The sequence below is a fragment of the Carcharhinus amblyrhynchos genome, chromosome 4 (genome assembly GCF_965287045.1).
Source record: "Carcharhinus amblyrhynchos chromosome 4, sCarAmb.v2.hapA, whole genome shotgun sequence".
Lineage (NCBI taxonomy): Eukaryota > Metazoa > Chordata > Chondrichthyes > Carcharhiniformes > Carcharhinidae > Carcharhinus > Carcharhinus amblyrhynchos.
Window position 1 is genome coordinate 49,468,817 of NC_137327.1, and position 22,989 is coordinate 49,491,805.

Here is a 22,989-nt window from a genome sequence, read left to right on the forward strand (position 1 = left end):
AAAGTATCTGTCAGAAACCAATCCAGCATAGAAGTGGTGCATCCAATTTGGTTATGGCAGTGTTACCATGTCAGCAGACAAAAAGCACATGAACATCTCATGAGGACTTGCAGTCCACCCTTGTTCCAACAACCAGCTATGAATCAAAAGGGCATTTCACCTGTGAACTGGCAACTTAACCCATTCATTGTCTGTGTCAAGAGCGCGACACAGGATAAAAAGATCGAAAAAACAAAAACGCAATTACAAAAGCTCATTGATAAATCTATATTCCCCTAGTCACCACCTCCACCCCTAGCTAATCAACACACATCATCCACTCAACCAGAATGCACACAAAAGCACTTTCTGGGAGATGGAAAGCGGACTGCCAAGCTGTCGGTGGATTGACTAATATGATGACTGCGGAACACAGTACGTTCCTAATGAGGTGTTCAGTCACTTTCAGCACCACATCCATAATGTTTCCATCGTCACTACTGGCTCAGACCTCATGTGGCATTCCCACAGTACCCAAGAATATTGGAATTGCTGATGGAATGTAGAAAGCAGTCAGATTGAGAAAGATTGACTCCTGGTCACACTGGGGGCTGTGTAAAGACCATTCTTGTAAGAACATAAGAAATAGGGGCAGGAGTAGGCCATCTGGCCCTTCGAGCCTGCCCCGCCATTCAATAAGATCATGGCTGATCTTTCGTGGCTCAGTTCCACATTCCCGCCCTCTCCCCATAACCCTTAATCCCCTCTCTTATCAAAAACCCATCAACCCGCGTCTTAAAAATATTTAGCGACGTAGCCTTCACCACTTCAATGGGCAGAGAATTCCAGAGATTCACCACCCTTTGAGTGAAGAAGTTCCTCCTCAACTCCGTTCTAAACCACCCCCCCCTTTATTTTGAGGCTGTGCCTCCTAGTCCTACTGTCTTTTTTGAGCGGGAAGAGTCTCTCCACCTCTATCCTATCCATCCCATTCATCATCTTATACGTCTCAATGAGATCTCCCCTCATTCTTCTAAACTCTAACGAGTACAAGCCTAGTTTATTCAGCCTCTCCTCATAGCTCAACCCCCTCAACTCCGGCATCAGCCTAGTAAACCTCCTCTGCACTCCCTCCAAGGCCAAAATATCCTTGCGTAAGTACGGCGCCCAAAACTGCACACAGTACTCCAGCTGCGGCCTCACCAATGCCCTATATAGCCGCAGCAAGACCTCCCTACTTTTATATTCAATCCCCCTCGCTATGAAGGCCAGCATCCCATTCGCCTTCCTGACCACCTGCTGCACCTGCAAGCTGGGTTTTTGCAACTCATGCACAAGGACCCCGAGGTCCCTCTGCACCGTCGCCTGCTGCAGTTTTTCTCCACGTAAGTAATAATCCTTCCTACCATTATTCCTACCAAAGTGGACCACCTCACACTTGCCAACATTAAATTCCATTTGCCAGTTCCTGGCCCATTCGCCCAGCCTATCTAGATCCTTCTGCAGACTCTCCACACCCTGCGCACAATTTGCCTTTCCACCAATCTTGGTGTCATCAGCAAATTTCAACACCCTACACTCGGTTCCCTCCTCCAGATCATCTATATAAATGGTAAATAGCTGAGGCCCCAGCACCGACCCCTGAGGCACTCCACTAGTCACCAACCGCCAATCTGAATAGCACCCACCAACCCCCACTCTCTGCCTCCTATTTGACAACCAGTCCTCTATCCATGCTAACACCCTACCCCCAACTCCATGTCCCCTGACCTTCTGCAATAACCTCTTGTGAGGTACCTTGTCAAACGCCTTCTGGAAATCAAGAAAGACCACATCCACCGGCTCTCCTCTATCCACTGCCCTAGACACGTCCTCATAGAACTCAAGTAAATTTGTCAGACACGACTTCCCCTTAACGAAACCGTGCTGCGTCTGCTCTATCAAGCAATTCCCCTCAAGATGCCTCGCTATTTCCTCCTTGATGACGGATTCTAACATTTTACCTACAACAGACGTTAAACTAACCGGCCTATAATTCCCCGCCTTTTGCCTGGCACCCTTCTTAAACAATGGCGTAACATTAGCCGCTTTCCAATCTTCCGGCACTTCCCCGGAATCCAGCGACGTCTGGAAAATAACCACCAAGGCATCCACTATCACCTCCGCCATTTCTTTCAGAACCCTCGGATGCATTCCATCCGGTCCTGGGGACTTGTCCACAATCAGTCCCTCCAGTCTGTCGAGCACCATCTCTCTAGTAACAGTAATGTCATCGAGACCCTCCAGTCCTACCACCTTTCCATCGCTAACACCCGGCAAATTATTCACATCCTCCTCCGTGAAGACAGAAACAAAAAAGTTATTCAAGACCTCAGACATTTCCCCATCCCCTACCACTAAGTCCCCCTTCTCATCCTCTAAGGGTCCAACGTTCACCCTAGCCAGCCTCTTCCTTTTTATATACTTATAAAAACTCTTGCTATCCTTTTTTATATTAAGCGCTAGCCCAGCTTCATAGTTTCTCCTACCCTTCTTTATCAATTTCTTTGTCAATCTTTGTTGACATTTAAACCTCTCCCAATCCTCTTCTCGCCCACTACTCCTAGCTACTCTAAACGCCTCCACTTTTAATTTAACACTTTCCTTCACCTCCTTCGTTATCCACGGCTTATTACCTCTCCTCCTACAGTCCTTTTTGACCATCGGAATAAATTTCTGCTGAGCACCAAGAAAGATCTCCTTAAAGATCCTCCACTGCTCCTCAGCAGACCTACCTTCCAACGCGCTCCCCCAGTCCACATTCGCCAATTCCTCTCTCATCCTACCGTACTCCCCTCTGTTCAAACAAAGGACGCGTGTCTGGGAACCCACTTTGTCGTCCTCCATCTGCACCAGAAACTCCACCATACAATGATCACTCTCTCCAAGAGGATCCTTCACCGCAAGGTCCCTGATTCTACCCGCCTCATTACACAGCACCAGATCCAAGATAGCTCGCTCCCTCGTCGGCTCCAACACACACTGTTCAAGGAAACTATCCCGGCAGCATTCCAAGAACTCCTCCTCGAGCCCACCGCATCCAACATGGGTCGACCAATCAATATGCAGATTGAAATCCCCCATAATTACGGCCGTCCCATTCCTGCACGCCGCACTTATTTGCGCGTTAACAGCCCGCCCCACCTCCAGATCATTATTCGGGGGCCTATAGACAACACCCACCAGCGTCTTCCTCCCTTTGCTGTTCCTAATCTCTACCCACAACGATTCCACTTTCTGCTCTTTGGTTCCAATATCATCCCTTGCTACCACCCTGATGCTATCCTTAATCAGCAGAGCTACGCCCCCCTCTTTTCCCTCCCACCTATCCTTCCTAAACACTTGATACCCCTGGACATTCAGCTCCCAGTCCCTGTCACCTTGCAGCCACGTCTCTGTAATGGCCACCAGATCATATCCATTTGTGTCGATATGCGCCACCAGCTCATCCACTTTTTCTGCCTCTTGTATTATTCTCCATTACTACACCAGCACAAACACTCACGGCCTTTTCAACAACTCCAATTATTCTGTTTTAAAATACTCTGGACTCTGGCCAGACTCTGGCCTGATGTAGACAATAGCATCCAGCAGTTACAGAATGCTTTACATTGCCAAAAGTTGAACATTTTAGCAACTCCTTTCAACTTCCTTAGTATGAAACCACAAAACCACCAGAAACATTCCAAGTTTGGATGACTAAGAATGGAAATAATGACAGCCGTAAATTCTTCAATTAACTGCCCCTCTTTGGCCCTCTCCCATTTTTCGCCTGCATGCTGCCCCTTGACAATATCACCTGTAAACACATCTGATTCCACATGTACCACCCCAAGATCAGTTGCTGATCACATCCCCATATTACCAAGAACACAATATCTCTGTTGCCATAACACTCCCAACATGCTCCAGTCTGAACTTGACTGTTTTTTTTAAACTTTATTCCAATCCAATCAAATCCAATCCAATCCATAGACCACAACTCTCATCTGTGCTTTGTGTTATCTCCAGAGTGAACGATTCCAACACACTCCTGGTCAGCCTCCCTTCCACCCTCCAACCTCAAGCTCATCTAAAGCTCTACTGCATCTGTCCTAACTGGCACCAAATTCCATTCAGTCATCAGCCTGGTGCTCACTGACCGACACTGATACTTGGCTAAACAACAACTCAATTCTAAAATTCTTCCTCTTGTTCTCAAATACCTCTAACCGTCTCCAGGGTATCTGTGTTCCTCCTTTGCTGACCTCTCGCATAGCCCCAATTTTAACCGCTTCGCCAGAGAACCTAACATCTGGAATTCCTTTGCTAAGCTTCTCTGCCTCGCTTTCCTTTTTCAAGATGCTGTTTAATATTTACATTTAATGATCGAGCTTTTGGCCATCTGCTCAAACATTTCCTTACGTGACTAAATGTCACATTTTGGTTGATAGTGATCATGTGAAGCAGGTTGGGGCCTTTAATGGAGGAAAATGTTCCATGCAAATGTAAACAATAATGTTTATTTAGTAGTCACAAATAGGCTTACATTCACACTGCAATGAAGTTACTGTGAAAATCCCCTAGTCGCCACACTCCAGTACCTGTTTGGGTACATTGAAGGGAGAATTTTGCATGGCCAATGCACCTAAACTGCATATCTTTGGACAGTGGGTGGAAACCAGAGTACCTGGAGGAAACCTATACAGACAGGGGGAGAACATGCAAACTCCACACAGGCAGTGACCCAAGCCGGGAATTGAACTCGGGTCCCTAGCGCTGTGAGGCAGCAGTGCTTACCACTGTGCCACCGTGCCGTCCCTATCTCCAGTATCTGGAGACAAGTGTAAGGTGTGCAATCTCTCCAAATTTTTTTTTCAGAAATTAATGGCACATTTCCTGCAGGAAACCTTACCATAGTTTCCCAAATGCATCTATAAATTTTCCACATTGCGTTTAAGTTTATCGATCCATCTCATCTTCTCCATCATAAAGCCACTCTGACATTATTTTGCATCGTTTAACTCTAAGTTTCTAACCCCGTTATAAATGGAGTCCTATGGCTAAGCCTTATACCGATTCTCTGAATTCCTTCACATTATAATCTGAGTTTTATAACACATTAGATGTTGTTTTTACATGCCAAGTACCATGTGTGGGGATAATTATACTAAAGATCACTATCCAGCTCCATTGTTTGCAGTACAGGGCTCCAAGACCATGGGACATTTTTCCTCTCTCAGCTTATCCCTCGTGTGACTGACTTGGCATCACTTGGCCATCAATTCTACATTCACATCTAATCCATTGTTTTCTAAATTGCTGCTGTGTTGTATTCACAGTTTGCCAGCAGTGCTGAAGGAGGTTTTTCAGCCCATCAAATCTGCACCAACTCTCTCTGACAGGACATCTTACCTGAGGCATTCACTCCACTAATCCACCTAACCTACGCATCTTAGGACATAAAGGGGCAATTTAGCATGACCAATTCACCTAACCTGCACATCTTTGGACACATTTAGAGTCTTTCAGATTTCTCAGCAAGAGTTGCAGCAGTCACATGCTCTGGAGAGTTGGGCAACCTCCCAAGGTTAATAGCCCCTTAAAACATTTTATTCAACAGGACAATACAATAGAGGGTGTGGTAGGAATGTTTAGTTTTGTGAGAATGCAAACTGAGAATCCATCCCTTAGTTTGCTACATGGGAGTGATGCAGGGAAAGTATATGAGACAAAGTTCCACTGGGGATTTAAAATAACAAGAGCTGTAGGAAGTTGAGATCTCTTACTAACTGTGCTTTCAGTGTGGGTCAGCATGTGGAACCAGTCATGCAATCATTGCGGGTATTCCCAAAACTGGGCATTAATATTACGACTGCAATCAGACTGATCCCAAAGGTCACTTAGAAAAGTTGGCCTCAAAACATAAAGTCTGTTTTTCTCTCTCAACAGATACTGCCAGACCTGCTGGATTTTTCCAGCATTTTTTGGTTTTTATTTCAGATTTCCAGTGTCCACACCGTTTTGTTTTTATTTTAAAGTCACTGGCCCTTTTATCAAAACGAAACATGATTGCCAACTGAAATATAATAAGTTTCTGGAATAATTCCATCTTCTACGTTTAGGCAAAATAGCTTTTGGATTTGATCCACTAAAAAATATGTAATCTTAAGAACATGGTAATTTCTTGCAATAAACCTGCATCTTAAGATAATGCTGCCTCAATCCACCAATATTATGAAATCCTGCTGTAACAAAGATAAGTTAACTAACAGCAGCAATGCTATCAAACTTTTGCAATATGTTGAATATGTTACACCACATTGTAGCATATTACCAACAAATGCAGGAAAACTGCAGGATGGTGTCCTATGTCTTTTTACTGACAGCAAGTGCACCATAATAAACAGTAAATAGAAAGAAATCCACTCCTACAGGCTAAATATTTAACTCTGGAATCAGAATCTTTATTAAAAAGGACTCAAGCAAGAACTTACTCACATAAACCTGTGCCTAATGGACACTAGGAGATTTTCACAGTAACTTCATTGCAGTGTTAACATAAGCCTACTTGTGACATTATCTTAAAAAAAATTACACTTAAAAATCAGTATTCAAATTCCCATTCCAAACGTGTGATGTCACATGTTCTCAACTATTTCTACAAGTTTTATTTTAACAACTCCCTTGAAGGCTCGGCTCAGCCAGTTTGGAAATGCCTGATGGCTGTTTTTTTTTGGTCTGTGCAGAATCAACTGACCTCAAAATGCTGCCCAGGGCCATACTCAGCCTGGCCTCGGGCAGGGCCAGTGGAAATTGGTCAGCCAATGTATCCGATCCACATCATTACCAGTGACCCTGGCTGCAAATTGCACATCTGCGTTTACTAGCTGATGGGAGGATCAGGTTTGTCTGCAAAGACCCGTGGCTGAATTGATAGCAAAGTAGCAGCCCAGCATAATGCAATAATGATTAGTATTTGAATTAATGCATTTACATGTTTGAGCATCAGTAAATTGGTGTTGCATAGGGATCAATAAACACACTGCTCTTGTTTTTCATTATTATAGGCATATGAGTACAGCAATGCGATTCTCCAGATAGTGCATAAAAGCAAATCACTGCGGATGCTGGAATCTGAAACCAAAAGAGAAAATGCTGGAAAAAAGGTAATCTGGACTTGAAATGTCAGCTCTCATCTCTCCTTACAGCTGCTGCCAGATCTGCTGAAATTTTCCAGCATTTTCTCTTCTGGCTCCAGACAATACTGTTTTGAGGCTATTTTAAAAATAATTCTTCCTGGTCTTAAAGGTTGCTAACCTTGCATTAGGCATTGTCACATAGGGTGTAATTGAAAGGAACATCATTTTGATATTAACACTTGCAAAGCAGCACAATAGCACAGTGGCTGGCACTGCTGCCTCACAAAGCCAGGGACCCGGGTTCAATGCCAGCCTTGGGTGACTGTGTGCGGCGTTTGCACATTCTTCCAGTGTCTGCGTGGGTTTCCTCCAGGTGCTCCGGTTTCCCCCCATAGTCCGAAGATGTGCCAGTTAGGTTGATTGGCCATGCTAAATAGCCCCTTAGTGTCCCAAGATGTGTAGGTTAGGTGGATTGGTGGGTTAAATATGTGGGGTTATGGGGATAGAGTCTAGCTGGGATTGTTGTTGGACAGTTGGTGCAGGCTTCATGGGTTGAATCGCCTCTTTCTGCACTATAGGGATTCGATGATTCTAAAAAAAGGCTCCTTCAGAAGAAAGGCAAGACTGTTTCAACTTCAGTTTATTCCACCCAACTCGTTACACATGGATCGTTGGATCAAGTTTGAAGTTGCATCTCCCATGTGCAAATTACACAGCAGGAAGACAGCACAAGACCTTTAGAAATCTGGCTAATTTTCAGACAAAGGTATTTTAATTCCTCTGGTATTCTTTTTTGATTCGTTTTCTAACAACAAATTTATCATGAAGAATGCATGTGCATTTCTGCTGCTGGTGAAACTACCTTACTTATAAATAAACTGGACAGTAAGGATCAGACAGGATGGCATTCATTGGCTTTTTAAAATATACACAAGATTGAACTGGGGAGCCCATATTGTTTCCAGAGGCAGGGGCACCCCTTAGGCCTATGTAAGGATTCTGATTCATCATAAATCTATGACTCACTCCCTCATTATTCAAGATAAATATGCAGGAGGAAAGCTTAAACATTGTAACCAGTAGATATTCATCACACTATTAATCTCTCATCCATCACAGTAATTGACTGGGGTTAAAATCAGTCCAAAAGCTCCATTTATTCCACATATGATGTGACCTAAAATCTGAGGGATTTCCATCAAGGAACCTGACCTGAATTCCTTGTCAATTTAATTTCCCCTTTGTGATGTGCAATTATGAAATGCTCATCTTAATGTAACAGTCAGTCGTCTGACTGAAGTGTGTGGCCCTCCTTGCAGGAAGACCCCAGGTTCACCTCCTTCAACACAAAATGAAGCACTGACTTATAAACACATGCAAGGAAAAAAACGGCAAAAGGAATTGCTCTTCTCCGGCTGCAAGTGTTTTTGAAAGTCCAGTGAGCACAGATTAAATAGCACCACTCACCCCATTTATCACCCTCCCAGGACACCATTCTGACTCTGAAAGGAAAGTGTTTCTCCACTGTTGTTATATCGAGCTTCTGACCTAACAGCACTGTGAGTGTAAGGTTCACTCTGTCAACTGGAACAAGGGATTGTTTGTAATTAGAAGCTGAAGGTTTATGGGGCAGTCAGAAAATTGGAGTTAGGGTCTCAATCAGATAGCCACAACATTTGTGAACGTAGAACAGATTTGATGGGCTGAATGGCCCATTCCTACTCCTATCCCAAAAGATCTCATTATTTTCACCAGATGGGCTACAGCTGTTCAAGGCACATGCTCACCCCCTCTTTGCTAACATCAATCTGCTGGTCTCCGTTTCCAACTATTTCTAGCACTGCCATTCCAACATTCACACAGTTGAATAATTGTAATTAATGCAAAAACTTAAGAACTTTGTCTCCAATGAGCCATTAATTCAGACAGTATTTGTGTGTTTTTTATGCATGTTGATGTGAGAGGTTTCTTTAAGATGAGGAGGATGGGGAAGAATTGAAGAGAAAACATTTTCTGAACTGCTGATCTTTAGCAGTTTTGAACACCTGAATGGAAATACGCAGTCATGAGAAAATGGAAATATTATACACATTTACAAATTCTTGCATTTTGGCAAGTTTGCAGTTTAACACCACAAGATATATTTGAGGACAATGGTCACTTTAACCAAGCAACTCCATCAGCACCAATTGGAAAGTTCAAATCTCTGACCTGCTTTTATAACAATGCTTTGTCTGGACGTTGGTATCACATCTAAATGTGTTTTTTTTTGCTAGGACTAGGAAGAGGTGTGTGTGCATACCTAGTCAGACTTGATTCCCGTTAATTGATGCCAGGAGCTTGCAGGCAGTGACAAATCCTCAGATTTGCTTATTCAGATCAATTTCCCCAACAGCAGCCTTAAAGGGGTAGGCCTCATTAAACATGGCTTCAAAGTAAAATCATAGTCAGCTAAAATCATAGATAATCTATAAGCCAACAACATTACAGGAGATCTCCCATACATAAGGTAGTATGCCCTGATGAGATCAATCTAATCCCATGATGTTGAAAGATTATTTATTTAGTCATGAGGTGCCAAGCTGTACACCGCTGTTGAAACATCTGTCTTCTCTGCTGATCCTAAATTGACCTCGTCAGCTCTGGAACATCACCAGTTCTGCTCTGTCCTAACCCCACTCTCTCCCCTTGCTGCTCCACATTTGAGAAAGACAGACTTGCATTCATATAGCATCGTTCACAACCGTGGGAAGTCCCAAAGCACTCAAGCCAATGAAAGATACTTTTGGAGCGTAGTCACTGCTGCACTGTAGGAATTCTCCAGAGGTAGGAATATCCCAGAGCTTGCTTCCTTTCTGGGAAACTGAGGTTCTGCCCACAAAGTGGCTCTTTTGGCTGGGCACCTTGTGAAACAGCGAGGAGTGAGACACAGCCTATTTACTACACATTGCTGTGGTACAGAGAGCAACAGGAAACAACCTTACCCCACCTCCCAACCAAGAACTTCAGCTGCACTCAGTATTCCAGACTGGCTTGCACCTGATATCAACGGGATGAAGCTGTGTGCATGTTTTATTTAAGGATATGAAGAGAGGCGGATTTGAGGAAGTACTTGTGAATTAAACAGATATACTCAGCTTCTTTCTCTAAATAATTGATTATCTAACTGTAATCATAAGTTCCTTAGTTATCAGTGGCAGACTGAGGGAATTTTTTTATTCATTCATCGCTGCTGTACCAGTGTTTACTGCCCATCCTTAATTACCCTTAAGTGGGTGGCTTGCTAGGCCATTTCAGAGTCAACATCCAGACCAGGTTTCCCTTCCCTAAAAGGACATGAATGAACCAGATGGGTTCAACAATGGTCATCATTAGATTTTTACTGAATTCAAATTTCACAATCTGCCGTGGTCAGATTCGAACCTGGGTCCCGGGGACATTCCCTGGGTCTCTGGATTACTGATCCAGTGACAATACCTTTATGCCGCTGCCTCAAAGCGGGGAGGCAGATGGAGGAGTGAAAGAAAGGCAGAGGTAGACACAGAACAGAGAAATGTATGCATGAGCAAGAAAGACAAATGGGAAAACAGATAGAGAAAGCAGGAAGATGTCATGAAAGATAAACAGAGACATGCTTCCGGGAACAGAGACTTCAGTGAGTGACGCCAAAGGCAGATAAACCCGTAGATGAAAAACACAGTATGGTGTGGTTAGTTTCAAGAACCCAGCCTCTTGCAGTTACTGTTTCAGCAAGGACAGCTTTAAAGAGTAACCATCCCTCTCATCTTGGAACCACCTATTTTTGTTTCTGAAAACCCATCCGGTTAATTAATGACTCAGCTACCAAACTTTGTAAAGATGGAGGACCCATTATCATCGGTCTCTCTTGGATTTAGAGCATAGGGCCGGTTGTAGCACTTTGACCACATCTGATTGAGATCAGATAGTTCTATACTGATTAAAGATCAAATCACAGGATTTTTCTGATCAGGGTGGCTGAGAGAGTTGTGAAAAAAAAATTACAGATAAAAACTGATGCTAGATATAGCTGCGAATGTGTCATCAGTTTCCAGATCATAACAAAAAGTTGTACTCATAGCATTTACTTGCATTGTTCAAATCTATTAGGTTCAATAAGTCTCTCTCTGCTTTTGTTAGAACTATCCCACCTACTGCAATTCAATCCTTTACATACCCACTCAATTGTCTCAATCTACTTCAATGGCTTGCACTCACAAACTTACTTCAATTTTTTCACCTATTGGATAAAAAGGTTTTTTTCACCAAGTTATGTTCTTACTCCTAAATTCTTCATCGTGGCTTGAGGCTCCTGATAGCTTACAGCAGTCCTAACTGCATTCCTAGTGAACAGTCAACAGCACAGAATTGGGCATACCATAACACTGATTCCCAATCTCATCCAGCAAGGCATAGTGGCACAGTGGTTAGCACTGTTGCCTCACAGCGCCAGGGACCTGGGTTTGATTCCCGGCTTGGGTCATTGTCTGTGTGGAGTTTGCACATTTTCTATGAGCCTGCATTGGTTTCCTCTGGGTGCTCTGATTGCCCCGCCCCCCCAGTCCAAAGATGTGCGGGCTAGGTTGATTGGCCATGCTAAATTGACCTTAGTGTCAGGGGGATTAGCAGGATAAATATGTGATGTTACAGGAATGGGGCCTGGGTGGGATTGTGGTCAGTGCAGACTCGATGGGCTGAATGGCCCCCTTCTGCAATGTAGGGATTCTATGAATATTATGAAAAGAACACAAATGGCTGGGAAAAATTGATTGACACAATGGAAGGGTCCTGCGAAAGTACAAGCCCCTCAAGCTGGTTCCACCACTTAATTAGATCATAGCTGATCAGTGACCTAACTCTATCCACCCTCACTGGTTCTATAATCCCAAATACCGTTTCTCATAAAATTCTGTCATAGTTTTCTAACTGACCCTGCCCACTTTGGAGCAGAGATGTGTAAATTTCCACTATCTTTTGAGTGAAGAAATGCAGAATGAGTTTTGAGTATACAAAGCAGAACAGATTGATACTGGTAACAGTGTACAAAAATATTTTAACCACAAACACTGACATTCCTTTCCCTGCTGGCTGCAGAATTAAGCAAAGCAAAAAATTTGCAAACAATAGCAAATATCAGTAAGAGAGAAAGGTACATCAAGCTGGCTAATGATAGAATCAACGATAACAATAAACAGCTTTTCCCACTCTGTCCTGCCACTTAAATATAGCACATGGCAATCAAAGTTAAAAGCACATGACATGAACTGTGGTCACAAGCTCTCAACTTCAATTTAAATAGGCGTTGGAAGCAGTTCAGTTCCCAACCAAGGCACTGCTGACAGACTGAATATTTTTCCACTTTGCCCTTTATTTGGGGCCAAAAAGAATGAGTTAACTGTTCAACACAAACTGCCCTTCCCCAACTACCTCCGTTAAATCGACACAAAGAACTTCAATTTATTTAATTGTCAGATGCTTAGGACATCATCAAGTCTTGTACAACTTAATGAATTACATCTCATGTGCAGTGACTCCTGCAATGTAGGCAGTCAATAAGTGTGCCAGGTTCTCCTTTCTCTATGGTGTGAACTAAAGGAGAAATTTTGCCCTCAGCACCAGAAGAACTCATTGCTGTCACCTGAAAAGTGTCAACATTTACCAGAACAAGTCATTAAAAAGGCAGAAGGAACACCTTTACTACAGCAACTGTACAGAGCATTCATTAGATTATAGCTGGAGTACAGTGCACAGTTTTGGTCTCCTTATTTAAAGAATGACATGGTTACATTGATAGCAATTCAGAGCAGCTTCACTAAGTTTATTCCTGGGATGAGGGGATTTGTTTGATGGGGAAAGATTGAGCAGGTTGAACCTATATTCTTTGTAGTTAGAAGAATGAGAGGTGATCTTACTGAAATAGACAAGATTCTGATGGGGGCTTGAGAATGAATGCTGAGAGGATGTTGCCCCTCATGAGAAATTAGAACCAATAGGCACAATTAAAAACAAGGCATCTCCTATTGATCACAAAATCCCTGCAGTACAGAAGGAAGCCATTCAGCACATCAAGTCTGCACTGACTCTCTGACAGGGCATCTTACCCAGGCCCATCCCCCACCCTATCCCCACACCCCCTACGCATTACCCCACTAATCCCCCTAACCTTGGGACATTAAGGGGCCACCTAACCTGCACATCTCTGAACTGTGGGAGGCAACTGGAGCATCCAGAGGAAACCCACGCAGATGGGGAAGAGCACGCAAACTCCACACAGAATCTCAAGGCTGAGATTGATCCCAGGTCTTTGAGGAAATGTCCCTCTTGGAGGGATATTAAGCTTTGGAATTCTCTTCCCCAGGCAGCAGTGCAGGCTGGGTCATTGAATATATCGATGACCGAGTCAGACAGATTTGTGATCAGCCAAGGCGTCCACGTTATGGTAGCAGACAGTAGTGTGGAAGTGACGCCACAATCAGATCAGCACATGATTGTATTGAATGGTGAAGCAGGCACGATGGGCTAAATAGCCTTCCTTTATTCCTTATGATCTAATGAACCACCAGGACAGACAATTGAACATCTTGTCTGAAAGAGGGCACATGTGGCAATGCAGCACTGCTTCAGTCTTGTACTGAAGTGCCAATGCTTAATTACACACACCAGTCCAGAGAGGTCATTTTGACATTGCAGAAAAAGTGTAAAGTGCATAATATCAGATCTACTGCCTTTAATAAATCTCTGCAGATTAGCACTTACATTCAAGTCTGGTAATAAAAATGTTGTGGGGTGAGGTGAGGGCAGGGCAGGGGAGAGTGTTTAATGGACAGTTGAATCAAAATTTTGCATTGGACTGCAATTTTAACCCAACATCACCTGAATCAAGAGGTGAGAGGTAGGCCTGACCAGTTACACTAACACTAGTTAAGGCTCACTCTCTCCATTTGTCAAAAATGTTACTAATGTACCTGCTTCCACCACCTTCCCTGAAAGCATATTCCAGGTATCCGCCATTCTGTGCGTGAAAAACTTCCCCCACACATCTCCCTTAAACTTTCCCACTCTCACTTTGAACCTGTATCCTCTTGTCATTGAAACTTCCACCCTCTGGGAAAGCCTCTGACTATCCATCCCATCTCTGCCCCTCATAATTTTATAGATCTCTATCAGGTCTCCCCTCAGCCTGTCTTTCCAGTGAACCTCTCCTCATAGCCAACATCCTTGAGACCAGGCAACATCCTGGTGAACCTTCTTTGCACTCTCTCCAAAGCTTCCATGTCCTTCTGGTAGTGTGATGACCAGAACTGCACGCAATACTCCAAATGCAGCCTAACCAACATTTTAAATTGCTGCAGTATGATTTCTCAACTCCTATACTCAATGCCCTGGCTGATGAAAGCAAGTACGTCAAATGCCTTCTTAAACACCTTGGCCACCTGTTTACAAACTGGAGCAAAATGCAATATAAACAGAATTGTAGGAGTAGATGCATACATTAGGCTCCCTCATTGTGCTGGCCTCACCCTGCACGAAGGCATCTTTCTAAGCTCTGAAACCAAGCTCCCTGTGGCTCAGCCAGATCCACTTCAACTTTTTAATAATTGCAAAAAGCAAATGAGCAACAGGCTTTATTGTTCCCAACAACTTAGATAATCTTTTGAGCTTCGCCTAGATGTTTAAATAGAGAATTATATTGTAGACAGTACAAGTCAGTGACTTGAGCACAAAACCTAGGCTAACTCTCCAGTGCAATAATAAAGAAAGTGTTCTCCTGGAGGGTGAGACAATAAACAGAGGCCATCTTAGAGAAATAAGAATAAAATTCACCTGCTGTCCTGGTCCACATCTGTCCCTCGCCAACATCACTGAAACAGGTTATTTGGCACTTTAGTAACAGTGCAGGAGGAAGCCATTCTGCCAATCGTGTGTAGAAGGCTCTCTGCAAGGGTAAGGCAACTAATGATTTATGGCTAGTCAGCCATGATCGAATAGTAGAGCAGACTCGATGGGCCGGACGGCCTATAATTCTGCTCCTATATCTTTTGGTCTTTTCCCCTGTATCCTCTTTAAATCATCATGCAATTCTCTTTTGAGAGCCCATGGTTGAATTTGCCATGCTTGCAGGCGCTGCATTCCCACTCTAACCACTTAACTGCGTAAAATAAACTTTTGCTCATGCGGCTGTTACTTCCTTTGCTAATTATCGTAGTCTTCTGACTGCTGTGTGTTCCTATATTTCAACAGGGAACTAGACTTCAAGCATCTCGATGTGCTTTGCGATAATACCAAAGTCGTGAGAGGCCACAACAAATTCTTAACGCCAGCTCCAAGCGACTGTAAGACAGTTATTATGGTGTTAAACTGCCACTATGATGTCTCAACATGTGTTCCCTAGTTCCAGAGCATTCTAAATGTATAGAGAAGCTGACAGACACCTGTACCTATCTTTGGAAGCATAATCTCAAAAGGACTGCCTATTCTCATCGGTTTGAGGCTCCTCTTAGTCACGACACATTCCTGATCATAAGGAAAACTCTCGAACACAGTCTGGCGAGCTACCAAAACAAAAACCAGCTTATTCTTAGCTGTTTACTTAAACAGTTCGGTGTTTTCAACTGAATGAGAAAAATGTTTGGCCAACATTAAGATTGTGTTAAGACCACAGCAGCATTCTCTGCACATTATTAGCCCAATCTATGGGGATGTTAAAAGAAAGTGTCCAGGCAAAGAACATTTCACAATTGAATGTCAGGCGGAGGCTGTGAGAAGTCAACATAATTAAATCAGTCCCAAAACAATCTGTTTTCACACTGTTAAAAGGAAACCATACCTAAAAGGAGAAAGATACCTTCAACAGCAGGTCCCCCACTCCAAATAAACTGATCACAGTAACTAGCGATGGATTTATTGCCAAAAAAAGAGAAAATGTATCCCCCCACACCTTAAACCAATGATTAAAATACCCGACTCACATACAGATAGACTCACCCAGCACGACAGGAGGTCTGCTCACATTGGAGCAACCCGGCGGCGGTGGCTTGTCCGTGCAGCCGGAGGAGAGAGCTCCAGGGCAGGGAACGGCGAGGAGAGAGAGGAGGAGAAAGAGGCCAGTCCTGGAAATCATTTCCCAGCTCTCATAACTCGGGAAGAGAGAGCCAGGGAGGTGGAGAGGGATCAGACCGGGGAAGGGGATCCGGCCGGGGAGAGACAGACCGGGGAGGGGGATCCGGCCGGGGAGAGACAGACCGGGGAGGGGGATCCGGCCGGGGAGATTCAGACCAGCGAGCGGGATCGGGCCGGGGAGAGACAGACCGGGGAGAGGGATCCGGCCGGGGAGATTCAGACCAGCGAGCGGGATCGGGCCGGGGAGAGACAGACCGGGGAGAGGGATCCGGCCGGGGAGAGACAGACCGGGGAGAGGGATCCGGCCGGGGAGATTCAGACCAGCGAGCGGGATCGGGCCGGGGAGATTCAGACCAGCGAGCGGGATCGGGCCGGGGAGATTCAGACCAGCGAGCGGGATCGGGCCGGGGAGGGAGTCAGTGGAACGTGGCGGATACAATGTAACTAAGGCTGAGTTCCAAAGGGAAATTGACGTGAAACACGCACGCCGCCACTCAGCCCGTCCATGGCGAGCACAGCAGCCACAACAAGACACACCAGCCTATACCAATCGAGCCTAGAGAGACACAGAAACAACACCCTCTCGGAATTCCATTGGTACGCCTTTGACAAATAAACCAATAAGCCGAGGATTGGTCGTCAGATCAGGGGAAAAACAAAGCAGTAAGGGCTGACTGTATACCAGAGGAAACTAATAAAGTGAAATCATATTTTTTACTGATCGCTACCTGCTTCTCCAATCCCTTTCCCAAAAAAAAACACAGTAAAACTTGGAAATTATGGTTGCTTGTCCACCTTAAATGGTACTCCAGTATTACTGGTGACTATTTATTTACTACCATTTGACAGTTTTGAACTAGTTTTTCCCAGCAGGATGATATTCTGTTGGTTAAAAAAAGGGTTTTTGTTGATTGCATTGAAGCATCTCCAGCTTCAACAGGATCTATGCAGAAAAGTTAAACATGATTGCACTGTGATAGTCTTGTTGAAATCATAAAATCCCTGCAGTACAGAAGGAGGCCATTCGGCCCATTGAGCTTGCACTGACAACAATCCCATTCAGGCTCTATCCGCATAATCCCACATATTTATCCTACTAATTCCCCTGACACTCGGGGCAATTTAGCATGGCCAATCAACCTAACCTGCACATCTTTCGGATTATGGGAGGAAACCCATGCAGACACGGGGAGAACGTGCAAACTCCACACAGGTCGTCACCCACGACAGGAACTGAATCCATGACCCTGGTGCAGTGAGGCAGCGCTGCTAACCACTGTGCCACCGTGCTGCCCATGTTGTGTCATCATCTTTCAGATAGATGTTTTATGAATGAAGTGCACTTTTGCAAAACAAAATATGTTCTGTTGGCAGGGAACCAAAACAGGCTGAGTTATGACTGGTTTCACTGTAAATGATTTGCCCCTCTTTATTCTCCAAATTTTTTTTCACTCTCAAACCTGTTTTTGAAATAGTGATTTTACAGTTTTTAGTGGGGTGGAGGAAGTGGAATGGAAAATGAGTTGTCTGCTCAATCCTGCCCCCACTATCTCAGCATGAAGAATTAAGTTATTGGGCAATAGAAAGCTGGCTGGCACAGTGGTTAGCACTGCTGCCTCAGAGCGCCAGGGACCAGGGTTCGATTCCCAGGTTGGGTCACTGTCTGTGTGGAGTTTGCACATTCTCCCTGTGTCATAGAAATCATAGAAACCCTACAGTGCAGAAAGAGGCCATCTGGCCCATCGAGTCAGCACTGACCACAATCTCACCCAGGCCCTACCCCCATATCCCTACACATTTACCTGCTAATCCCTCTGACCTATGCATCTCAGGACACTAAGAGGCAATTTTAGCCAATCAACCTAACCTGCACATCTTTGGACCGTGGGAGGAAACCAAAGCACGCAGAGGAAACCATGCAGACACAAGGAGAATGTGCAAACTCCACACAGACAGTGAACCCTAGTCCCTGGTGCTGTGAAGAGACTGCTAACCACTGTGCTACTGTGCCGTGTCTGTGTGGGTTTCCTCTGGATGCTCCAGTTTCCGCTCACAGTCCGAAAGACATACTGGTTAGGTGCATTGGCCATGCTAAATTCTCCCTCAGCGTACTCGGAGTATGGCAACTGGGGGATTTTTCACAGTAACTTCATTGCAGTGTTAATGTAAACTTACTTGTGATACTAATAAATACCTTTGAAAACCTATTAGCAGTGGTGATGGTGGAGGGGCCCATGCCCAATCAGCTGGAGTCTAGACCATGTCGTAGAGGGTTATGCCATGAACAGGAAATTGGTTGTGATTACAAATTTACAGGCTCCTTGCTCACCTCAACCTCTCCTTATGTCTAATGCCAGACTCAAAACCTAGTGACAGGCCTTTTCCACTGCCCTTTTCTATCTCCCCATACCTGCTCTGAGACACTTCCAAATTTTTGTTCCCCATCCAATGACCAACAAATGCAGTGAAGAACTGCAGACTATTGGCTATGTAACAATTGTTTGTTAATTGGTTGTTTTGAAATGGGTGATGGGTTTCTGAATTCTGCATCTGCTCACTTTCCGTACTGAGACTGGCATGGTGATGTTATGTTGCCAACTGGGCATCATTGTAATGGAGTATTTAATATTCTGGCTTGGGGGATGTTGGGGGGGGGGGGTGCGGGGAATGTCAAATTTGAATCCATGAAATCCAGTCCAATTAGTGGTCACTTAAGGTGCCATAATAGAATGCAGACTTCACAATTGGGAGGAGCGAAATGGTGGAGATCCTGGTCCTTTTCAACATTGAATTCAACAGCATTAAACTGCAATTTTTCTCCTCCACAGAAACCCTGCAGTACAGAAGGAAGCCATTTGGCCCATTGAGTCTGCACAGACAACAATTCCACCCAGTCCCTGTCCCCAAAACCCCACATATTTACCCTGCTAACATGCAGATCCATCTTAAGCCCTTTTTTATGTGCCATACATTTATTGTCTCAATATAAAATCATCCCTCCCTTCAACCCCCTCTCACAACACCAAGCCACCTGTCTCTTGTTCTTAATATTGCTGCATCTTGTTGCAATCTGTCCCAGCCACAATTTAATACCCAACACATTTCTCCCTCTCTTTAGTTCTGCTGAGACTTTCCAACATTTTCTGTTTTTTGTTTCTGGCCCTTTTCTAGTTTGATCTGTGAGCCATTTAACTGGGGAGACTGCGGTTCTGAGCTCCCCTGCACGTCTCCTACAGACCCTGAACTCCATATCAGGCCAAAGAGATTTGGGAGCCATCAAGTCATTACAAGAAGACTGCACGTAAAAGTTGACAAGTTATTCAAAGATGAAGATTTTGCTAATAATTACCACACAATCCAAGAGTCACACTTAATACTTTTTACTTCACTTCAGTGGTGTCTGTTGATGAAGAACATAATCCTTCCAATTGCTATGTATTGTAAAATAGACCAAATGAAATACCAAAACTAAAATTATTCTGGGGTAAGCCCCCAGAATACCTCCCCTCACTCCTTCTCCTACTGTATAACCGCTGTTAAAATTGTTGCATCAGCTCTTTTCATTGTCCAGGTAATTCATTTGCAGCTGACTTGTCTCTACCAACCTTGCAAATACTGCAAGAGCATCACTATAAAAATCACAAGATCTACATCAGCAACAAACCTTCCTGAAATTCTGAAAAGCACGGATTTAATTTCACAACCAGCTATATGTTTCCAGCTGCTTCGCAATTTCAAGTCAAAATCAGCAAAAATAGATGCAAAACCTGCTGAATTGAAATATTTTATATGGATCCAGAATCACATACGTGCCCAGCTGTGTTGTGTAAGATTCAAATCTTTCATTTGGTTCCTATTGATTTGCTATAATCAGTCAACGTGCACTGATAGAATCCTCTTTATCTCCTTCAGTTGACAACATTGCAGAATTTGTGCAATTTTAGAAAGGTGAAAATGTCTTTTATTTTGTACTTGTAATCCTGAGAATGAGAGTGACCTATTCTTTGCTGATCACTTAGTTGAATACCCTGTTTATGTATCTTCATTTTAACCTGATTACTCTTGTGCAGGAAGGGTTTGAGATTGGGGAGGTGAATGGTCTACTGGTAATAATACTGGATTAGTAATCCAGCTAGACCCAGGATAATACTCTGTTGTCCTGGGTTTGAATCTCACCATAGCAGTTGGTGAAATTTAAATTCAATAAAAATCTAGAAGTGATAATCTAATGATGACAATGAAAAGATTGTTAACTGGGTGGCACAGTGGTTAGCACTGCTGCCTTGTAGTGCCAGGGTTGCAGGTTCAATTCTGACCTCAGGTCACTGTCTGTGTGGAGTTTGCAGATTCTCTCTGTATCTGTGTGGATTTCCTCTGGGAAATCTGGTTTCTTCCCACATTCCAAAGATGTGCAGGTTAAGTTGATTGGCCACGCTAAATTGACACTTGGTGTCAGGGGTTAGCAAGGTGAATAATTGGGATTACAGTGATAGGGCGTGGATGGGATTGTGGTAAGTACAAACTTGATGGGCCAAATGGTTTCCTTCTGTATTATTGGGATTCTATGGTTTTAAAAACTCATCTGAAGAAAATTTGCCACCTTTTCCTGCCCTGGTCTATATGTGACTCCAGAGCCACAGCAATGTGATTAACACTTAAATGGCCTTGCAAACTACTCAGTTGAAGGGTCAGTAGGGATGAGCAATAGATACTGGCCAATAGTAGATATCAGCATTCCATGAATGAATAAAAAGAAGATGGGTATTGAGCAGGCTAATCACAGGGATAGAGTGAGAATCCCACCTACATTTCAGGTGCTGAGCATTTTCACCACTGCACCACACAAATAATACACTTTAAAAATTATATCGTATCGTTTCCATATAATCAGCAGAACACGGAGCATGACTAAACGAGAGTCAAAAGTAATTGTCATACTTCCTATCATCACTGTTCAATATTATACTATATATGTACAATTCTTGTTGACTGCCTCATTAAGCAGAAACAAATCTTCACTGAGCAGGAGGAATCATTCTAACAACAACTGAAACCCATCATGCTAAAATTAAACTGGGAGAGCTCACAAAACAAAAAGGGAAATCAGAACCAGCTACCACTAATTAAAACTGCCTATTGATGTTAGGTGGAACTGCCATCGCCATCTTGAATTTTTCCCAGTTGAACAGATGGAGAGTTTGGAATATAAGAAAGCAATAGAACAACATAAACCTGTATCTGCTGGCATCACCGTACATTGCTTTAATTCATTGGAATAGTTTCAGAGAAGGGCCCATACACATCATTAGATTTTTATTGAATTTAAATTTCACCATCTGGTGGGATTTGAACCCAGAGTATTATTTTGGGTCTGGATTACCAGTCCAGTGACACCATCACTATGCCATTTACCTCCCCAATCTCAAACCTTTCCTGGACACAAGCAATCAGGTAAAATGAAGATAAGTAAAGAAGGTATTCAACTAAGTGATCAGCAAAGAATAGGTCACCAGTTCTACATTACAGCCCTTGATGAGCTTGTTGCCTGTCTGTGTTTGGTTTCTGGTTTATGAAAAATCTCACTTTCATTCTCAGGATTACAAGTATCTATTGCTCATCCCTACTGACCCTTCAACTGAGTAGTTTGCAAATTAAAAGACGTTTTCACCTTTCTAAAATTGCACAAATTCTGCAATGCCTCAGCCTCAAATTTCAGTATGTAGCTGAAGCATGTATTAGTGAGTTGGGCTTGGTTGATCGATTATGTCCCTCCTGCAAGTTCTTTGCTTCATCCCACATATCTGTTTTCAATGTCAAGCACCATCCTTCTTAATTTTGGCTCCAGGCTGCAGCTAAATATTCTTCCCATCTGAGCCCAATGAGCATTCAGAGAAAAAGCCAAGACTAGTCATCTGTAAGTCCCATGCCTCCCAGTCCAATAGAAAAGCTCTGAAGCCTGTGAAATTATCTTGTTTTGTATAAATATTGACAAAAATACAAATCATTTTGTACTTTCTTAAAGTTAATAAAGTGTAACTCTACTCAAGAATGTGTTGTGTATGCATTTTATGTGAAGCATGGAATCCAATATTTTCCAAAGTAATTGCCTTGAAATAGATTATAGATCCCCTACAGGACAGAAGGAGGCCATTCTGCTTATTGAGCCTGCACTGACTATAATATCACCCAGCTCCTAGCTCTGTAACCCCACATACTTACCCTGCTCATTGTCCTGACACGAAGGGGCAATTTACCATGGCCAATCAACCTAACCAGCACATCTTTTGGACTGTGGGAAGAAACTGGAGTGCCCAGAGTGCAGATACGGGGAGTACATGCAAACTCCATACAGAGTGACTCAAAGTCAAAACTGAACCTGGGTCCCTGGCACTGTGAGGCAGCAGTGCTGACAACTGGGCCACTGTGGGGCCTATAGTACAATGGCTGTAGAGGTGGAAAACTTTAAAAAGAGAAACTAATTTCTCAAACATCCAACAGAAATAAAACAGTGGACAAGGTTTCACTTTTCAAGGCATTTACTATAACAAGCAAACTAAAATCAACAGAGAACAGGAATAAAAACAGAAAATGTTCAATATATGCAACAGGTCTGGCAGCATCTGTGGAGAACAGAAGTTTTGCATTCACTGACTAAAACAATAAAAATGTATCACCAAAACACTTTGCCACAGTAGCATGCTTCTGGCCGAGG

General features: G+C 43.6%; 1 protein-coding gene across 1 annotated transcript in view; it reads right to left on the reverse strand.

Annotated features, from left to right (window-relative positions):
- Positions 1-16,457, reverse strand: part of pla2g15 (phospholipase A2, group XV) — a 45,986-nt gene extending 29,529 nt beyond the window's left edge. Inside the window, exon 1 of the mRNA XM_080187125.1 lies at positions 16,143-16,457. Within this exon, the coding sequence (XP_080043251.1) occupies positions 16,143-16,278 (136 nt within the window). The 5' untranslated portion in view covers positions 16,279-16,457. The remainder of the gene's footprint in view (positions 1-16,142) is intronic.
- Positions 16,458-22,989: the final 6,532 nt, after the last annotated feature.